General features: G+C 35.6%; 1 protein-coding gene across 5 annotated transcripts in view; it reads left to right on the top strand.

Moving 5' to 3' along the window:
- The window catches only part of SNTG1 (syntrophin gamma 1), a 345,421-nt gene extending 333,826 nt beyond the window's left edge, over window positions 1–11,595 (top strand). For all 5 annotated transcript variants that reach the window (XM_039383959.1, XM_039383962.1, XM_039383961.1 and 2 more), the window contains one exon: window positions 5,260–11,595. In XM_039383959.1, coding sequence (XP_039239893.1) covers window positions 5,260–5,418 — 159 coding nt within the window. In that variant the 3' untranslated portion in view covers window positions 5,419–11,595. The remainder of the gene's footprint in view (window positions 1–5,259) is intronic.
- The last annotated feature ends 10,221 nt before the right edge of the window (window positions 11,596–21,816 follow it).

Here is a 21,816-nt window from a genome sequence, read left to right as displayed (position 1 = left end):
GAGAAACACACTTGCCACCAGAGTTTATATTCCTAAGTGAAAGTGACTTCACTGACACTGAATTACTAATACTTTTATAATACCGTCAACATTTTTTGCAGTGTGCTTCATGCTGACTTAAAGAAATTCAAAATGGCTTGCTTTGAGACATACATGTGCTACAGATTTCGTTACAATTTAACTTATTACCCGGTATACTTTTCGTCAGTTTTAAAATAATTTTAGATATTTGAACATTACAAATACTGCCTTTTATTTTCTGTAGAGACTTTGTACTGATGCTTTTGTTTGGTTTCTCTCTAAGTTAAATCATAGTGTTTCCTCATAGATTTAAGCAGTTCCAGACTGAAAAATCTGAACAATAATTACCATAGGTCACACCAGTGGATCCATGGCAGGGTGCCTGGAAACAAACACCTGAGTTTGATGGTCTCTAAGGCAAAGTCTAAGTGGTTTCTGACAAGAAAACCACTTAAGGGCAACATTAATCACCAGTACCCCTTAGACATTCCAATCTGTAGGTTATTTCCCAACTGTCACTCAGCAGGAGATATTGCATAAGTTTGCACAGTCAGACAGAATTTTTCTGAGTGAGAACTACAAAATAGAGCTGTCGGCTTGGCAGAACATGGAGCCAATGTGTCCCTGTATTTGTTCTTACTGAATTGTTGCGATGGGTTAAAAAAACCCAAGCACAGAAGGGCAAAGCTTTCTCTGCATCTATAAGGATTTCACTTAGGTACCTTCCTATCTAGTTATCTATCTGTTTATCTAGAGTTTTAGGTGTAGTTTAATGATCCATTTTTTCTCCACAGTATCACAGAAGCCTCCAGAGACTAACACAATCTCAGGACTCTAATAAACTCAAGAGTGTTGTAATCTTCAATTTTACCTGACTAAATATTAGACCACCGCAGTAGAAACTGCTTTATATTTCTTTGACAAAAAGGAAGAGTACCTTAAATCAATGAGAGATACTATTTCAAGATAAAATGCTTCCAAACATAGAAGTATGTAATGTGTAGAAAAATTAGTGCTTTTCCTTATGTAATTTCTCCTTTGAAATTTCTAAGTAAGCACACCAAACTGTGAATTGAGAGTCCCTGTGCCTTGCAAAACATATGTATAACTCAAAACCTACACTTCAGTCTGTGCTTTCACCTCTCTCAAATCACAGCACAACAGTTCTGTCAGAAGAGCTCAGTCAAGGTCACACAGCTGTGCTGCATCAGGTGAGATTTTGTTCACAGACTACCTGAACTCCTAAGATGAGCAGTACAAAACTGAACTGAATATAAAAATAAGCTTATAAAGATGAAGGCCCAGTCAATTGTCTTTGTCTATTTTAATATGGAGAACTGAAGAGGGCAGAAATATGGTATCAGCAAAAGAAGAAGTGTAACTTCGAGGATTAAACATTAATCTTATTATTAATTAATACTACCTTAATAGTAATTAATGTTAATTAATTTGTATTTTAATTTGTCTGGTATAGAACTCTAACGAAAAATAGGACAAATAACCTGAGACATTGCTGCTCACATTACTGAGAACAAAATACTTACTTTGAACTGTTGCAAGGTGACTTGATGGTTGCACGATTTTCCAGACTGACATTTCTATTTAAGTGTATTCTCCAAATTGCAATTTTAAATTAATCTTTGCTCTTAGCCTTGAGGGTTTTTCTGTGAGCATCACAGTGCTCTTCACATTTAGAATATCATCTTAAAAGGTACATCTTTTAAAAAGTACATCCTTAAGATTTTTACAGAATGATTGCTCAGTTGCAGTGACTGCATTTCTGAGCTCAGATTTCTGACCTTTGTTCGTTTTTGTGTTTCAATTTTTATTTTCCCCATGTCTTGCACATTAATTATTTGTTTAATATCTCTTTTTAGATCAGATTCTATGCTAATATAGAGAGACTATGTAACACCAAATTTGATGAAAGAGCAAATATTTTCTCATATAAGCAGTTTAAATACGGATGAAAGAGAAGATTTTTTTCTAACCATATCATGGATACTTAGAAACAAAATTGCTTGATTTTGTAGATATATCATTTATGTAGTTGCATCATTAATATAATGCAATAAGAGATTGTTGTGGTTTTTTTCGTTTGGGTAAACTCTTTTTTTGTTTCCTCTTTCCATCTCTTTCTTTCAATCCAGACTTTCTTTGTGAAAGGCTACTAGAATTTCCGTACAATTCTGACCTTTCTCAATGACTACATCTTTCTCATACACCTTTCAGCCCACTGACATTGTCCCCAGCAGGAACTGTGAATGTTCAGGTTAATAGTCTGGGAGTGTCTGCCATAATGACAGTAATATAGGGTGAGATTAGTTTAATCAACAGATAGCTTATAAAGATAGTTTCAAGACCAAAGTGTACACTGATATTCCTAGGAGAGTAGGGTCTTAGGTAAGGCATACAGACAACATTCTGGAAATTGGAATAATACTACATTGTGTACTTTTGCATGGACAAGTAGATGCGGCTCAAGTTAAGATTTCTTGCTTTTTGGGGGTTCAGAGAATTTTCTCCCTACTGGTATCAATTTTAATGGCGTCACTGCATATTTTTTCAGGTTTCTTAGGGTTTGCCTATTTGTTTACTTGAAACTTCATCTAAAGTAGGTGTGTAATATGTAATACCCTGCCTGAATAAAAGTGTATTCAAATGAGAGGATGTCTGAGGATGAAATATATACAAAAACAACCAGGGGTGGCTGGATATGCACAAAAGCCTCTGAGTTCCCCTCCATCTGCTGGCAGTAGTGCCAACCTGTGGCCAGCATAAAGTGCAAGTTCTCAGTGGAAGTGAGGGCATGTTTTGTCTGTCAGCAGCTCTACATGAAATCTTATCTGTTCATTGAGGTTTCTTGTGATTAGGATAATCTGCCAAAAAAGTGTTGTTCCTGATAGACCCTGTTCCCATCAATCAGGCTCCTGGGAACTGACCTGCAGCCATTAATCAGACCTATATGTAGTCACCGCATACCAGCCAGTCTACTGTGCTTCACATTGCTTTAATTTCCAGTCAAATATGCATGTCTTCATTGAAATAGGAATAATGTTTCATGGCAAATAATAATCAAGCATTTGCTAAATTCTTGATTCTGTTCTTTGCAATCAAGGTAATTTCCACGTTGTGTCATTTCTATCAATAATAGTAATCTAGTGGGACCTTCAGAGGCTGTTCTGTTGCTTCACCCATTCGCCTTGATGGTCCATTGAGCAATGAGTATTCCTGACGTGTTGCTGTTGCAGAAACCCCTGTGATAACTATTGGCAATTATTATAATCATGCACTGTGAAAATTCAGTGTCCAGTAGCTGTAATTATGATAGTAAGAACTTTCAGCTAGTAGGGTTACCTAGTTAACTCAAACAATTCTCAAACTATAATATTTATTTTAATAGGCTTATTCTGTTGAGACATGGGAGTAAATGTAGTCTTTCTACATATAACATGTGCAATTGATATTACAAATATTTCGCAATTCCACTAAATATTTATTGTCTCGTTTTAAGCTTCAGTTTTATTTTTATAATACTGATTAGACAAATTAATATATTAATAAAACTGAGTTAACTGAAAAGTAACTTAATGAAGGATAGTTGTTATTCTGAAATAGCTTCCATAATTCCTTGTTTCCTCATCTTTCAATGTCCGTTGTTTTCTTATCTATGATAATTTTTCTTGTTTTGAAATTTGAAGCAGAAAAGGCACCACTTTGACATAGTGATAAAATTGTCTTTCTCCCAAGGTTTAAAATTGAAAATGTCTTTAAACAGATTTTTTTTTTGTATGGACACAGATGGCAGGTTTGTGAAATTCAGCATAAACGTTATCTTCTTTATTGATAATTGATTGTCAGGGGAGTTTAAAGAAGCTCATGGGATGTTACAAATTTATTTCTGAGCATGTCTGAAGGACATCTGCCAGAGTTGTAAGAGAGCTGAACAAAGCTTCACCTATTCAGCACATAACTAGACACCCTGCACATGCAGCTTTCTGCTTTCACACTGTTATCCCTCACACATGTGGGGGATTTGTGAATGTCTCCATGTATTCTGTGAATAAATATCTTTCAGGAAATATCAAGGGGAAGAAAATTGCAGGTTGATGTAATTTTGAGGGATTTAGCAATTTTTGTTGAATTTATATCATCAATATTCTTCTAAGCAAAAGAGAAATACCCTCGGCACTACATAACCTGGAAATACTAGTGCTAGACAGAAACAGAAATAGAATATGCCACAGATATCTATTATTGGCTTCTTATTGCAGTGAGGAAATCTGTATAGGCAGTGAATCAAAGCAGAAAGATAGCAACTGTGCACCACTATCCCTATACCTACATGTATTGAAGTACCTGTGTTTGCTTTCAAATGCAACAGGTATTTATTGATTAAATACCAACTCCAAGAATACATACTGCAGATAACCTTAAAAAAACTGATCAGACAAAGTTAATTAGACACAAAGGAGCAAATTTATGTATGTAAAAAAATGTAGGTTTTTTTCCTCTGTAGTGGTGTCTAAAAGAGTCCCAGCTAGTCTAATTGTATGCTGATGGGCTGTAAAGAAGTGTAAATTAAGGTAGAAAAATAAGGACTTTGTATAATATTACTAATGAAGTTAAAACATAGAGTATGTTCCTTTTTTGGTCCAATAACACATCCAAAATTGATCCAAAAAATCACTGTATGATAGTAGCACTCTTTGAAATGTTTTTTTTTTTTTTTTTTTTTTTTTTTTTAATTATAGAATCAGGTAAGATGATACCTAACACTGTGAGGTGACATGATGAACAAATGTAACATATGTGGAACTCAATGTTATTGATTTTTTGTGTGTACATTGGTTATCCAGTAGTAGTCCAAAGATGTGTAGACTGTTATGGTGCAGCCATTAAATTTCTATCTAAATTAACCTGCAGAAGTCTCAGATTTGCATTAACCTGGAGCAAGATTACATAGTATCACTTTCCTTTTCCTTCAACCAGCAGGATCTTGTATTTGTATGGAGGCACTTAACTCATAAATTTGTCCATCTTAGCCTCCAAAAAATTATTTACTGATTGTTACATGTTCAGCATTTAAGTCCCTATAATGGAGAATTGTAGGGCACATTAGCAGGATGGCAATAAGTTATTAAAATTATTGCTATTTGAGTAGCAGTCCATTCCTGGCTATGTGTTTGTGGGGTGTTCTTCTGTTTCATGTTTAATCTTTTTTGTTTTCACTTCCAGGAGCTGGAGTTTTCCAACCTGTTTGCAGTCCTTCACTGTATCCACTCATTCTTTGCAGCCAAAGTGGCTTGTTTGGACCCTTTGTATGTAGGCAGCCAAGCCACAGCTTCTGCTCTTCCCACAACTTCTGGTACTGGCAAATTAAAGTATACTACTTGACATCTCATATGACAGTACTGCCACTTAACAAGGACACATAACAATGTATAAATATTCGTAAGATTTAGACCTTTGGTGAACCATGTACGTGGAAACCAATCCTGGAGGCAAGACATCTTGCAGCATCAGCAGATAAATGGTCACGTGGGATCATAATTTCATCTCAGTTCTGCAAGACGTCAGTAAATAATACTAGTCGAAACCCCAGAATAGGATGGATATGCTTTTAGTATTATCTATTTGTACTTACATAGTGCTTTAAACAACACTGGAAGCAAAGGAATAAATGATGAAATGAAGCACTTGAGTATTTAATAAAAAATTCAAATTGCTGTAATAATACACAAAAAGAATTGTCATTTTCCTGTTTTCAGATTTTTTTATGACAATATACTAAACTTTGAGTATGAATATAATGCCCTATCATTATATTATAAATGAGAGCAAGCAACAAGCATATAATACATGGTGGAAAGGAGATAAGCATGAAAAGTCATTTGTGTAAGTATCTCCTCAAATAAGAAAGCACTTTAAGCACTGCTGTAAATCCATACTTGTGTCCATACATGGAATCATGCTAATTTTTCCATTTTGTTTTCTTAGTCTAACAGTAACAACAACAATGATATAGCCATACTGGACTGATAAATTAAAACCAAACCAAACAAAAACAAACCACAAAAAGCAAAACACCTTTTCATTGGTAAGACCCTCTTCTTCAAGTAAAAATAATGGCATATGAATTTAATTTTAATAACAAATTAAGTGCAAGTACAAAAATATCATCAGCTATTTACTCCCTCCTTTTTTTTTGTCAAGAATACTGTAAATCTAACAGTCTTTGTTCACAAGATTTTGAATTTGTTTCAGAGACAACCCACTTAATATGTTTCTTCCATGGTTTAACTTTGATTTCACGTCATAAGTAGGATGTCTACTCCACTCAAACTCTCAAGAAATAGACATTTTACATTATGCTTGGAAAATTAGTTCACTCTTTGAATTCTTAATAATTTATATTTTATAGATCTACATTGTTAGTAAAAAACAGGAATAATTTAAATAAGCTGTAATGAATAGATTACAAAATGGATAATTTCTTTGTCTGTTAAGACCATTACATCAGTCTGGACCACGTACTAATTCGAGAGTATCATTTAAAGTTGAAATATGAGGGACTTGTAAATTTAAAATTAATAACTTTATTTAATTACAGTTTTGCAAAATAATTTAATGCTGTGCTATGACACACATCAGTGAACATGGGAAAAAGGTGTGAGGATGTGTGTGATATAGTTGAAACAACAGAAAAGGTGACGGATTTTTTCTTTTGATAAACAGGAAAGAGAACCAAAAAATACAGGAAGAACAGTTAGTGAGCTACAGTTTGGGCAAAACATTTTCAGTAGTATTTGTGGTTTTCTGCTTATTATATTGTAATCAAAACTTCCTTTCTTCCCCCCCCTCCCCAGACTTGTTAATAGCAGGTATGGGCTAGGGACACCATCTGCCTTTTTTAGCCGACAGGCAAATTCTTTCGCATTCCTTTCTATGTATTAAGATAATTAAAAACTTCAAAAGTGAGGCCAGAGAAAAACTTATCAAAATGGGAACAATTCAAACTGCAAGGCAGGGGCAAAAGATTAACAAAATGTAGGCGCAAATCATGTCTCCGTTTTATTTTGCTTTGCATTAGAAGTATTTAGATTTACATATGTGGGAGTTACATTGCTTTGAAGTATAACTGATCTAACTTGATACTAGCTCCAAATAATCAAAAAATATATTTTTCTGAGGACTCTTTTATCACTTTCAAATGTTTTTCAGTACACATTTACTTCCTTTTGGTACACCTCCAAGGGCTACACATTTATTTTTAATTTTAAATATAGTAGAATGATGTCATAATCCAACTATTAAATACTATAAGTGTCATCAAAATCCAACATTTTCATAGGCATCATCATGTATTTGTTCATATGAATTGTCCTTAAATAAGGGCATCACGTACTGGTCTCTGAGTGACAGATAGAACTACCATGGCTGTCCATAGGATCTTGAGTTTGCTCCTGGGAGAGTACAATCCCCAAATACTTTGAATCCAAAGCTGCAACAGTCTAAGAGGTTTAACAGTTGTGTCCTTGTCAAGAAAGCATATACTGGAAACACAGGTCTTGGCAGAGTGCTGACAGTGCTGAAAACAGAAGTCTGATATCTGTTAATGACAGTTCTCCTCCTCAGTGCTCCCAAATCATCTCCTTCTTTCAGTGCATTGCTGTGGCATTCAGCTATCACAGTGTCGGCATACGCTAACACCTCAGTGCATGCTCTGCTGGCACTGGCAGAATCTAAAACTAGTCAGCTGCCAGTTGAATGTTTTTCCTTCAACCGTCTATGTTATGTGCACTTTTGTACCACTGAAACTGAGAGGTATTTAAGAGATGTGCTTGAATGAGCATAACATTTACCCAAACCAACACAAAGTATGCCATTGGAAATTTTTGTAGATGAAGGGATTCCATCGTATGACAGCCCCCAGAAAAATCAAAATACTAAAAATTATCATTGTGCAGAACAGAACTAATGACAGGAACTTTTGGGACGCCAGGGTATCCTGAAGATCTCTGACAAGTATTCTTTTTGTAGAACCCCTGTATTCATCACTGAGACTTTTGCAAGTGGGCATTAAATACACAACATTTAAGAAACACATTAGCCTGTAAATTGATTTTCTTTTTGTTTTTCTAAAGAGGTCAACTGTCAGGACTTAGTCAATACTTTATTTTCAGAAAGATAAAATTGATACTGAGAGAATATAAGACGTCATAGCCTTGACTGTAGGTCAGCATTTATTTTTTAATGCAGCAGGGGTTTGTGCAGTGACGTCACAGAATATTCAGAGGTGCCTCTGCATCCAACCTGACCCTTGTAAAGCAAGTTGGTCAGAAATTCAGTCTTGAACCAAAGAGGGAAAGTTTAAACTCTGTGTTATAAGTAATCCTTAAATACCAAAACAAAATTTACAAACATATTAAAAGGCTACATTTGTCATTTAAATACCTACAAGAGGTTCCCATTCAAAGCACAGGGAACTTCATATGCTTATGTCAAAACTCAGGCTTTATATTGCAGCCTGTCATTTCACACTTAATATAAAATGAATAAAAGTATTTCATAAGTACACACAGCCCAGAGACAATGAAAAAAACACAATTATGAGCCGTCAGCTTTTGCTAAAATATGAGTATGCAAGTGGAGGCAAATATTTTAAGAAGAAAGGGCAAACCAACCAACCCGTAATATATAATTTATTTTCTTTATGTCATGATACTGTCAAGTTAGTTTAATAAAGAAAATTCTTTACAGTACTGTGCCTATTGAAGTGATGTTATACAGTATACCAAAAATACACTTGGTTTGATTTGCTTTGCTTTGTGATGGGAATTTTAGATAATCTGATCTTCAAAGAACTAATCATATGATAAATTATAGTGTTAGCATAATTTTATTAGGGAGGTGTTACTGGTTTGAATACATATTATTCTTGATTTCATCAGTAAATGAATACATTTCTTTTCCTAAATCTGTTTAAAAATACAGTTAGAGATTTTCAAAAGAGCTTTGTGTTCTAGTAGCATGAAGGCATCTTTGAAATAAAGATCAGCATATTTTTTAGCTGTTCACCATTTTATTATCTTAATTAAGTGCATTAAGTTTGTGGAGACAAGCTAATTGTAAGTGTGTTATTTTTTAAAACCAGTAACTGGAAGGTTTTTTTTGCAATTCAAACTAGAATTTTTAAGAATGCAAATCAATTACACACAGTATCAATTTGCTTTGAGATTAAAATCATCTCAAAATAATCTTATTTTCTGGATTAGTCCTTGATTCTACAAAAATATATTTATTTATTTTAGACATGTAGACTTTTCAGAACACCTCAAAGTGCACAATCAAACGTGTAGGTAGTTTTCAGCACTGCAACCTGTTACTTTAATTGTGATTTGGTTTATTCAATGCCTTAAGATGTTTCTTGAATCAGAAAAAAATGTTAAAAAAGTTGAAGATCTCTTGAATGTATAACAGTTCTCCTTAGAAAGTCAGACCAGTTTTCATTCTGCTTTGACTATTCTAAGGAAGCTTTTGGAAATTTTATTAATATTAAACACTAATCCTTACATTTGACTTTCCATTTCTTTATGGAATCTGGTCTCTGAAAAAGTATAGTGTCTGAACAAACATTTAAGCTGATTTTAAAATTTCTGTATCAGGGAATTATGAGTCTGTGCTTTGGACTCGCACCTCTGACCAGTTCAGTATGATGGGAAACATGAGAGACTCACTCAAGCTCCCAAAATTTAACTACTTGTCTGAGATGCCACTCAAGGCTCTCAAAAGGGAAACACAAAGCAGGACTGTAGCTTCAGATATCTGAAGGTGCATGTGTATGTCTCTGTCTCTCTCTCTCTCTCAGGAGCTAGAGGTGCTCCTATCCTAGTGCTTTAATTTTATCAGAAATGTGTTTTTTTAATATGGGCTCTGCCTGCACCCACTCATTGTGCTATTCTTCATATCACAGAGCGGTCTTTAAGCACATGAACTGTTTTTAACAGGATGAAACTAAACAAGCATCACATCTATATAAGTTCCAGGTCCTAATGGGCTTTCAGACCATGCAACCCAACTGAAATGAGTTCAGAGTAAAAAAACCCTCTGACACGCTAACAATGAGACTGCCAGGTTCTGGTGCCAGGCGTTTCTGTCTGTGGGTGCTTGAAGGACCCTAAAAAGCTGAGCTTCCCAGTATAGCCCACCAGAGCTTAGTGCCTGAAGGGGGATGTTGTGCTGTGGCAAGAGGCAGAATGAAGCTGAAAAAGGCTGAGGTTGCCAAGGGCCAGTTATTCTGCATCATTTTCCCTCGCCACACTGGGATAGTATTGGTTGCAAGCAGGCTACCCCATGCAGGTCAGCCTTCTCCCTGATGCATCTTTTTCCCGGTCTATCACATGCAAATACATACCTGAATATTTGCTATGAGGTCCCCAAGTAGACTTCCCTGTTTCCTCACCCCTGTTATTCAGACAGATGGAAAACTGTACTCTCACCTACATAACGGAGCCACTAACTCTTATACACAGTCAGGGGACAGTGTTAAGGATTATGGCAAGAGCATCTGTGTAGCAGTAAGAGTGCTTGAGTGTAATTAGCATTCAGGTTATAGCAAAGTCATATCTGTGCTTAAGTGCTTTCCTGACTTGGAGGGTTCTTAAGTGGAATTTTTGTATTTTCCTGGAATAAGTTCTATAATGTCAACACATTTCTACTTGCTTGACTCAATTATCAGGAAGTTTGGTAGAGACAGTGGTTCATATCTTGTTGGAATAATAGAAAAAAAATAGGAATACTGGAATAAAAATAAATTTCTGTTCTGATTCTGTATATTATTACAGTACATTACATAATCTATTAAAATATTTTGAACAATTTAAAACTAAATACTTTCATTTACATTACCTAGTTTTACTACGGTATACGTGGCTTCCACTTTCAACAACTTTCTCCACAGGAATCCCAGCTATATATTATAGAAATTATTTTATTATTCAGTATATACTAATATATAATGCAGGGTGTGTGTATGTGTGCGTGTGTGTGTGTGTGTGTATATTAGTATATACTAACGGAAGATATTCAGTATATATTAATGAAAGTTACATATTAGGCACAACTATGAAACAGAAGCATAAATCCATAAAGCTTTACATTTAAAAACTTATAATACTATAAAGAAACATATGTATATTAGTTGAAGAAATGGCTATTTTTGCAGGATATGCACAGTCTGGGTATATGATAATAAATTGATAAACACTAACTAATTTACTATTTCATACCTCCAGGAACTTTTTTTTTTAATTATTCTTATCCCTTTAGCATATTTGCAATATATATCATAAGTTTTAATTTGTTATGAATAAAAAATGACTGAAAAAATGTAATAGAAAGTGCTATATATTTTATAAATATTAGAAATTTAAGAAAAGCTATTCAAATTATTTATTTCATTTTTAGTTAAGGTTTTGTGATTGTTTGTGATATGTATTTGTGACAAGCATAAATCACCTAGTTGTTTAAGCTCATTAATGTATCACTAATAAAATGCTATCTTCTGTTTTGTTTTTGTTATGCTTCTTTTTGTAATGGAACATAACAGAAAAAATAGAAAATAAATACTTTTTTTAACTAACCTTTTGCATTCAGTCATACAGTGTATGAGTTTTATATCATTGAAAGCCAAGTCTGGGAAATCAAGGAAGTAGTTGGAGACCCTGGGGTAGTAAAGTTATTTCCCAACACTATGCACAACTGGTTATTTGATAGAAATAATGACCATTCCTTACCTGTACGATCAAGGCATATAACCCACTTAAAGCTTGACTAGGATTTTGGAAATATCCACCTCTCTCCTAGCTATGAGGCTCACCTGCAGCCAGATTATTTTACCACACGACTGCCGGATTATTTGACCATTGACATTTAATTCTTAGTTTTGTTTGGAATTAACTTAGGCCCAATATTGCAGTGCATGAAGGCATTTTTGGTATATCTTTGAAACCAAACAGCTTTAAAATGATGCCGCATGTACTAGAACAAAACCAACTTTGATGAGTTTGATTTTCTTTGTCTTTTTCCCTGACTAAGGGAGGAGATGTTAAAAGAGGGGGAGTCCCTTCTTTTATTTAGGCACCTTTGTACATTTTTAACAATTTGTGGTGAGTCAAGTGCACACCTTACAAGCACATTTTTAGTGCCTTTCTTGTGCTCCCAGTTTAGAGAAGCAAGGTAAGCTCCCTTATGGCAGTGCTGCTGTCACCTTTCTCTCTCAGCCCCTCCACAGGCAGTCACTGAGGCTTTTTTGGACCTCAGGCTGGTGTTGCCTTCCTCAGTTCTGCACCCAAGGGAAGTTTCCTTTGTGATCCCAGCCCTTTCAGCATCTTGAAGAGAAGGAAAAAAATATGAAGTTTATTGGAATCATAAGTGTGATGAACACTTTGTGTTGGAAAAATCCTCAGTCCTCATTCCCAGATATGATTTGGCTCTTGTGGGTTAGCAAACACACATAACTCTGTAACATCAGTTAGTTACCAGCATTTCAAGTTTGTTTTTATACCACATTTAAGTGAAAGGCCAGAAAGAGGAAAAAAAAAAGAGGAGAGAGGTCTTTAAAAAAAAAAAAAAAAGTGAAGAGAAACATAGAATATTACAAGGCTAGGAATACCTTCTAAGTAAGTATAATCCAAATGCACAGAGATCCTGTTGTAGCTACCATTTTCATTTGCCATTAAATAGGAACTATGTATTATATTGAAAATATGGACTCATAGAATGGAAAGGTTTATTTATTCTGGAATTACCTATCTTATTTTGAATTATTGTTTTTAATTTGGCATCTTTTACATCTTGTCCACAGATTTTGACCTCAAATGAAAGGTCTTGTACTCAAAATTTCTTAAGATACAGCCCTTGAATAACTTTCCTTAAAGTCATGGTTCTTATGTTGCACAGCTTATATACTTTTTCTCCAAACCCTACAGCAGTTTATTCTTGCAACTTTTGAAGTTAATTGTGATCTATTTACCTGTGCATTTGACCAATAAAAGTTAGCACAGTATAATATTTGCGTCTTACCAATTATTAATTTGTACAGTTTTCTAGTGCTTCTTTTTCAGTTTTGACAGTAGTTATTCTGTCTATGAAGTTGTTACAATCTGCTTAAATGTTGCAGAAAGAACTTCGGATTCGAATATTCCCTTGAGCAAAAGTAAAACTCATACAAGTTATCTGTTGATACCAAAACTGATTTTATTAATTGCTAAGAGATGCAAAGAGAAAGAAGAAAAAATAAGAAAAGGTTGGAAAAAGCTAAGATTAGTTCTAAAAGCAGAGAAAAGATACCACCAAAGCTACCTTTCTGCCGAGATGGTCTGGGTGGGGGGAGAGGAGAAGCAGTTTTCTACCTTTTTTTTTCTCTGTCTCTGCAGCTTTTCGATGTTATCTCTTTAGCTGCAGAAAGTCTTTACAGCTTTAGCTCTCTGGAATGCAGGCAGGATGTGGGTTCCACCGCTCACGCTGGGCTGTGTCCCAGGCCATGCAGAGTCCCATTCAGCCACTCCTTTCAGCTCTCAGAAATATGGTCAGGGTGGAGAAATAAGATTTGACTCACATATGTCACACGGAGGTTCTCAGTCCTCTCCGGGTCAGCAGAGTTCCAGTCCTCCGATGGCAGGCAGGCAGCACATGGTGGCAGGAGAAAAAGGTGAGGGCGAGGTGGGGGAGAGACTCTCGACTATAGTAGCCAATTCTCTTTCCCACTCTTCTTTCCCTACTTTTTCCAAATTTCTCCTCAACTTTTATAGTGTTCAAAGGAGATTGTACGTGATTTCTTGGCACATATGTTCGAAGAGATATGATAACCATAAAAAATAGCAGGATCCTGTGGCAGGAAAACTCCAGTGGGAAATTCTGGTGAGAACATCTGGTGGAAAACTGACACAGAATTTTTTGGTAGGAAGTTTTTGACAGACAGAAACAATGGCAAAACATAATTTTTTGGCATTTGTATGTTATCTGTCTGTTACAGAAGTAGTAGTGTTTGGGATTTTTTTAAGTATTCTTCAAACACAATGCCCATTACAAATGAAAAATTATATCCTTTAAATTACTAATCAGAAGAAAAACAATTTATTCCCCTTAGTGGTATGGTTAATATTACTATGCAATTGTTCAGAAAAGTGAAGAGAGGGTTTCACCATACGGCCACTATTGGCATTTGTTGGCTATGTGCTTTATGTACTTTGCATGCATACTCTTCTCACAACTTTGTGCAGAATATCTTCAGAACCCTTTCCTTCTATCTCATATATGGTACAGGTTGTAACCAGACCTGGCTCAGGACTCAACACTGTGAACAAAATTTTAGTAGTCGAAAAATGCTTCCTCCTGTGTTTCACCAGTCTGGAGATGATGTAAAACTCAAGACCATAAACAGGGATTTTATTCTTTTTCCTAAAATACACAGCATAAAACAGTAGCAGCTGGGAGAGGTTGTGTGGAAGCACTGCCACTCCATACTCCCTGTTTTGGCTTTGCAGAATTGTGAGCATAGAAGACAATAGTGTTTTACTTGCTTTTTGTTTTTCTGGATTACCTAAGGTGCAATCTGAAACTTTTTCAGAGTCTTTTTTTTTTTTTGCTACAGACTGGAGGAGTAGAAAAATTTCTTAGTAGATGCTGAGATTGTCATGTGAAGATTTCTCTAGAAATTGAGGCTTTAAGAAAAGTTACAATAAAAAAAAAGCTTCATCATGTACCATGAGCTTCAGTGAAGAGGCAAGAGCAAAAGTTCTTATGCAGCCAGATCAAAATTCTAACCTTTCTCTCCTTTTAGCTAGATGCCTTTTCTTTTTTTTCTTTTTTCTTTTTTCCTTTTCTTATTTTGCTTCAAGAGTCTAGTGAGGGAAGACAAAAGATCTCAGAAAGGTCAAACCCCTTCACTGAAGCAAGGAAGCAAGACAGTGGGGTGGTTGGCCGTGGTCTTTGCACTGCAATACCACGGAGAGCAGCAAAGGCTTCGATCATAGCAACATCATAAACAACTTATGTTTTCTTCACACTAGAAGACAAATATTTGAAAGAAGCATGAAGACTTTGAATCATTTCACAAGAATCAGGAGCTCAGACTGTGATTAACATGGAAACTAAAGGCAAAGGAAACTCATGTCTGGGTGGTTCATGTGACTGCAAGCAGGTCCACAGGGGCATGCACAGCACTTTTCCCACACAGGGAGGCTGAGGGCCCCAGTGCTGGTGAAGTTCAAGAGACATCTGAGCTATCTGAGGGGATTAGGGGAATGTAGTGATCTACTATGAAGGACCAAGGGGTTGGTGAGATGGAAGAAAAATGTTCAGAGGAATATGAATTTAGGAAGAACAACCTGAGCTACTGAATCTTACCCAGTTTCCTCAGCCAGTCATGTCATATAACACGTTTCACAAATGTTTAAACTTCTTAAAAATAATTAGGCTTTTTGTCCCTTTTCCTCTTGTTGGAAATCCTTCTGGAATCTGACTGCTCTGATGGTTTTAAACTGTCTTCCAATTTCCAACCTAAACCTATTTGTAACTAGTTTATATCTATTTGATCTTGTGCCAGCATTATCCTCTAATTTAAACAGGTTTTTTTCCAGCCCCAGTGTCAGTCCCCCCTTTCCCCTCCCCTTCTTGATGTAATTATAGCAAGCAATCATATGCCCTGACAGCTTTCATTGTGCCTGAATGCACAAACCAAGCTCATGCAGAAGATGTCTATGCAGTGCAGTGAAATTTGGTGCAGAAAATCCTGAGCTATTGCTGACTCCAGCTGATATGTCTACCTGTTGTGCTGCAGCAAGACCAGCTCAGGGCCAGAAGCAGTTCATTCACTTTAAATGCACTTTAGGATAATAAATGCAGCCCATCAGCACCACACTGTGATATACTGCTTCTAGAGCAGATAAAGACCACAGCAGCTTCAGTGCTCAGTGCAGACATTCACTAATCGGGCTCCCTGGTTTGTTTCCATACCACCCTAATGGGATGCAGTATTACTCTAAATCCGTTCTGATTTTACTTTTTTCCTAGATGGTGACTACTTCTGCACATTATACCATGGTCCAGATATGATCTCCCTTATGTCCTGCCCTATGGCCATAATATTTGTCTCTGTCTGCAAAGACTGTGACTGGTAGCATGAGTTATTTCTGTGACTGCATCATACTGGTGACTCACAGGCATCCTGTGCAAAGCTAGTATATCATGGAGCTTCTGGCTCTTCCAATCATGTGATCAGCTCTCAGCTCATCAGTAGTGAGGATAGGGTATAGGAACAGGTCAGTTTATCACCCAGAAGATAAACTAGGACTTTTTCTTCCCCCCTCCCCCCCCCCCACCTTCGTTATGGGGAAGGATAGACAGAGAGAAATGAGCCATCCTTTTAAGAGTTGGCTTTCTGTGAGACAGCTCCAAGCGGCATCAGGATAAAAATGCAGATTTGGATGCAAATTCTTTTTCTGGAAGGCAGCTTAGAGGATTTATATGCCAGTTCTACCCTTTCCACATCTTTTGACTTCCAGCCATGACTGAATAGAAGAAAATAAAAAGCCCTGTAAAGGGCAAAAGAGAAAGAATGAAAGGCTCATAGGAAACCTTTTCTTTATCGTCTTCCAGAGGTAAAATATCTCCAGCATTTATCAAGTCTTGTTCCATCTTTGCAATCAGATGGTTTGTTTCTGAGTGATTAATCTTTCTCTTTTTTTTTTTTTTTAACCCCTGCAGTTGAATTATATTCCAGCAGCCTTGGTTGGGATAGAACTCCAATGACAAAATCAGCACTATATTCTATATCCTTTTTTTCTGTTTGAGCTAGAGAAATCACATTTTTCAAAGCCCGTTCTCACTTTTGTTGAGCAGTTTTTGGAACAAAAATAACACTATAAAGAGTTTTAAAAGCCTCAGTAACTGGGTTATTATTACTTTTTTTTTCCTATTCTTTTTCTTTTTTAAATATGAATGGGCGAAGCTCAATGAATCAGTGGCATTTCCTTTTGTTTGTTTTTTTTTTCCTGTGCATAAATGAACTACTATGAGTCTATTTATTTTGACTTCTGTGAGACCGGTTTCAAGGACCTTTAAAATCAGAAGTGCAAATTAATACAAAATCAACAAAAAAATTATTTGCAAGGATTAACCTCAGCTAGGGGTCTGTGGAATTATCTAAAGTTATGAATAGCTTGTGCAAAACAGCATTTGTTTTAATGAACAGGAACATTAAATTTTATACATATATATTCAGCATTAGCTTTAAACTACGAGTTATGAGCTGTTTCCATAGAAAAAAAATAACTCCCGCTACATGAAATATCAGACTGCATCATAGTAAATACATAAATTCGACTAAACTTAAATCAAGTACAGTGTGGCAGCTCTATTGCAAGGAGATAGATGTCTGTTTAAAGTGTTGTTATACCCCTTGTCATTTGGCTGCTGAGGCGTATTGCAGCTGAGCCCATGAGCAGGTTTGTGAGAAGTCTACAGTCCATTGGTTCAAGCTGCTCAGAGGAGGGCTGTCCTGTTACTTTGCTTTTCACAAAAAGGCCTGTGTTAATCTAATCCTTTCTAACCTCAATGTGGAAGGCTTCCCTTTTCATGTGAAAAAACCAATGGCCTCACAAAAACAAGTAAAGATGAGAGACAATCTTAGTGTCATAGGTTAGTTCAGGAGGACGTTTTTCCCAGACTCTCATGCCCCCAAATGAGAGCATTTAAAGCATCACATCAATTTTTTTTCTAATTTTAAAGTTGTTTTTGTATTCTCCTGCTTTATAATAGATAGTACTTACCCTTGTGTTTAGGAACATTGTCAGTCTTCATTCCACTCATGAATGAGATAGGCATAACAGGGTCTTTTTATAAATTCTTTGCTATTAAATGCTAAGCTTTAATAATGTGATTTCTGTCTCTGTGACTTGAATAAAGTATGTTGTTTTATTATATGCCAATGTTTTAATTATAATAATTTTTTTTATTATATTGCTATCATGGTTCTTCTTTTTCCCTTGTATATCTTTCAACTCCCAATTCTGTTTTTCCATAGGTTTTATGGGATGGCTTCTGGAGTTCCAGTATTTCCATCTACTTTTTTGAAAAGATGCAACATTCAGCTTAGATTGCTTTAGTTACACATTGTTATATTTTGAATAATGCTTGAAAAAGGGGCTGGGAAGACAGTACATTTTATTAAGAACAGATAAACTGATTGTTACTTTACTGTTACTGACTGTAAAATTATAAACCAGATTTCTTGTTTGTTGGTTTTTTTTTTACCTTATATAAAATTTAAAAGTATTGTCAATGGGACTGTATTTTCTTTTATGAGTTCTGATCCTTTATGTACATGTTAAGATAGGGGTTTTTTTCCCCTGCAGGCTACAGATGTATTTATCTATTTATTTATGTTTAATCAACCCTGTGAAGTAGTTACCTGTATGTGAAATTTAGTCATGCTGAAGTATTATTCTGAGACTGCATGACAACTTGGGACCAAATGAAGCCATAAAATTATTGTTGTTCACTTTATTTCTACTGCTTACTTTGTTTCAGTTATTAAATTTTGTGTGAACAAGAAATCAAAAAAAATATCCTGAATGTAAAAGAAAATTGAAGATGCTCTATTCCAAAAGCTGTGTGCCTTGTTGTGTTTTGTTGAATTCCAGTACTGGAATGGCCAGGAAAACCTCTCAAGTTCAGTACAAAAAAATGCTGCAAATCTCACACTTTCAGAATCTCTTCAGGCAATCTCTCTGGTTTGTGTGCGCTCTCTCAAATGGTCCCTAGGCCCCAGAAATTAAGTTACATTATTTTCATGAATGCATTTTCCTACAGCTGTTTGTACTGATGGCATCATTTGCTAAGGTTTTTTCGGCTGTATCTTTATCTGGAGCATGAACTTCTTTTAATTCTGAGTTGTTTGTTTTTTGTTTTGTTTTGTTTTTTTCCTAACGTCTTTCTCTTTTCAATACTTTCATACCCAAGGGTATCAGAACAGGTAACCATTTCCACTGGAAAGAGCCTGCTTTACAAACAAACAAGTATCTATAACTAATATGCTGGTGATGTGTCAAAGCTTATACTCTAAAATCCTCTACGTAATCCTACTTATATGTTTAGAATTGATCTGTCAAGCAGCTTTGAGATAACAGAAAAAAAGATTTTCCAGATCTATTTCAGATAAAGACCTTCAGTTTTTCATTAATAAAATCACTCAAGAAGGAAGATACTAAAGTACACCTTTTCTTCTGGCTTCTTTTATACCTAGTGGCAAAAGCCATTGTGTATAAAACATGGTTCACTTTAAAACATTAAAAATAACTATTTTACATTTTTTAAAAAAAGCAATTTTGTGATCATCACAATTAAAAATAAACCTTTTGTTCACAGATTTCTCTAGATATCAATCACATTATTTTGAGACATTAAATGTATGGTATCTACTGATAACTGTTGACATTTTGTTAAATAACATTTGTATGAATTCAATCCACTGGCTCATTTGATGTCATCAGGAACTGGTGAGATCTGGTATGGTGCTTTGTGAAAAGACTCTCTGAAGTTCCTAATTTCTGTATTTTTTAATTTCATCCTCTTCCTTTTCTTTATTTGTTGTACTCTGTGATTGTTGACTTTTTCCTGATTTCTTTTCCCTTCTTGCTGATTTCTTTACTCCTTCTCAAGGAGAGCTTTGAAATTTTTACCAGTAAGACACCCAGTCCTAAGGAAAAGTAAGCATAGGAAATAGGAAATTATATTTACAGATATTTCGTATTTCTGCACCATCCAGAAATACTGTATTGGTGATAATTGAAGACATATCCATGTCTTTTTTAATACTGTTTTTAGACTTATTACATAATCCCTTTTCAATTTGCCAATATTGTCTGCTCCCCAAAACTCTTGTGATATTAAATTCCAGAAGCTCATTATATGAAGAATTATCAAATGGTAGTTTGATCAAAAGACTGTGTTTCAGCCCAGTTGGATTGCATGCTGAAATTACCTTTTCCATCACCTCTATGATTTTGTAAACCTTAGTCATACTCTGTACTCAGCCTCTTCCTTTTCAAATTGAAGAGTCACAGCTTTTTCAGTCTTTTCTCAGACAGAAACTACTCTATCCGCCCCATTGTTATAAGTGATCTCTGTATCTTATCTAACTTAATTATGTAATTCCTGAAATGTAGAGGCCAGAATTATATTCAATGTTATGGTCTGGGTGACAGGATTTAATTTCATAGCAAGATGACACCTTCTGTCTCCCACTCAGTATCCATCCTAAGCATACTCCATTCTGGTACCTTTTGTTTCTGCTACTGCAGGTAGAGTCAATTATCTAGCAAACTTTCTACCTTGACTCTTTCTTTAAATTTCAATTCCAAATTCACCCTCATAGAGACAAAATTTAGACCATTTTTCACTTAGATAAATTACTTCATATATTTATGTCCACTAAAGCTCACTTTTTTAGTCCAAACATTTGGTGAGTCTTTTTTCAGCACCTTGTCCCTAGTATGACATTTGACTACTTGGATGAGGTTAATATGGTCTACAAACTCATAGATGCATTGCATACTTCCTTTCTCATGTCTTGAAAAGTTGAATAAGACTGGTCATTGCAGCAATTCAGTGCTGACTCTTCTCAAGTTGAGAAAATAATTAATCAGTTCTAGCCTTTGCTTTCCTGTCTTTAACACATCCTTTCCTTCATCCTGCTGACAGATCAGTTCCTTTCCTAGAAAGACAACAATCAAAGTTGTTTTAAAGCCCATTTACGTAGTTTCCATGGTCTCTCCTTTATATATGGGCTAAGTGTCACTCTCATAGAAGTGCAGGAGGTTAGTGAGGCAGCATTTCCTTTCTCAGGAGATTTTTACTCTTCCTTGGCATACTATTATATGTGTATACTCAGTAATGTCATTCTTTATTATAGATTCATCCATCTCAGCAGTCTACCTTGACTCTCAGTGGCCTTAAATTTCAATTCCAAATTCAGTGCCCTCATAGAAACAAAATGCAAAGACCAAACTTAGATAAATTACTTCATATATTTATGTCCACTAAAGCTCACTTTTTTAGTCCAAACATTTATTTGGTGAGTCTTTTTTCAGCACCTTGTCCCTAGTATGACATTTGACTACTTGGATGAGGTTAATATGGTCTACAAACTCGTAGATGCATTGCATACTTCCTTTCTCATGTCTTGAAAAGTTGAATAAGACTGGTCATTGCAGCAATTCAGTGCTGACTCTTCTCAAGTTGAGAAAATAATTAATCAGTTCTAGCCTTTACTTTCCTGTCTTTAACACATCCTTTCCTTCATCCTGCTGACAGATCAGTTCCTTTCCTAGAAAGACAACAATCAAAGTTGTTTTAAAGCCCATTTACGTAGTTTCCATGGTCTCTCCTTTATATATGGGCTAAGTGTCACTCATAGAAGTACAGGAGGTTAGTGAGACAGCATTTCCTTTCTCAGGAGATTTTGACTCTTCCTTGGCATGCTATTATATGTGTATACTCAGTAATGTCATTCTTTATTATAGATTCATCCATCTCAGCAGTGAAAGAGACTCAGTGGCCTGTAGTTCCCAGGATCTCCTCCAGTACCCTCTTTTGTAGACATGCAAACATGGCAAACTAGAGATAAGTGCTGGTATTTGTCTCGATAGCAGTTAGCAATGATATCCACCTTTGCCATAGTCCTTCAGTTTTACAGCTGAGTTGCTTGGGTGATTGCAATCTTATGCTGGT

This window comes from Pipra filicauda, unplaced genomic scaffold (genome assembly GCF_003945595.2).
Source record: "Pipra filicauda isolate LSUMZ 115617 unplaced genomic scaffold, ASM394559v2 scaffold332_size803855_pilon, whole genome shotgun sequence".
NCBI classification, from domain to species: Eukaryota; Metazoa; Chordata; class Aves; order Passeriformes; family Pipridae; genus Pipra; species Pipra filicauda.
Note: the sequence above shows the minus strand (reverse complement) of the source record. Positions and strands in the feature narration are given on the sequence as shown.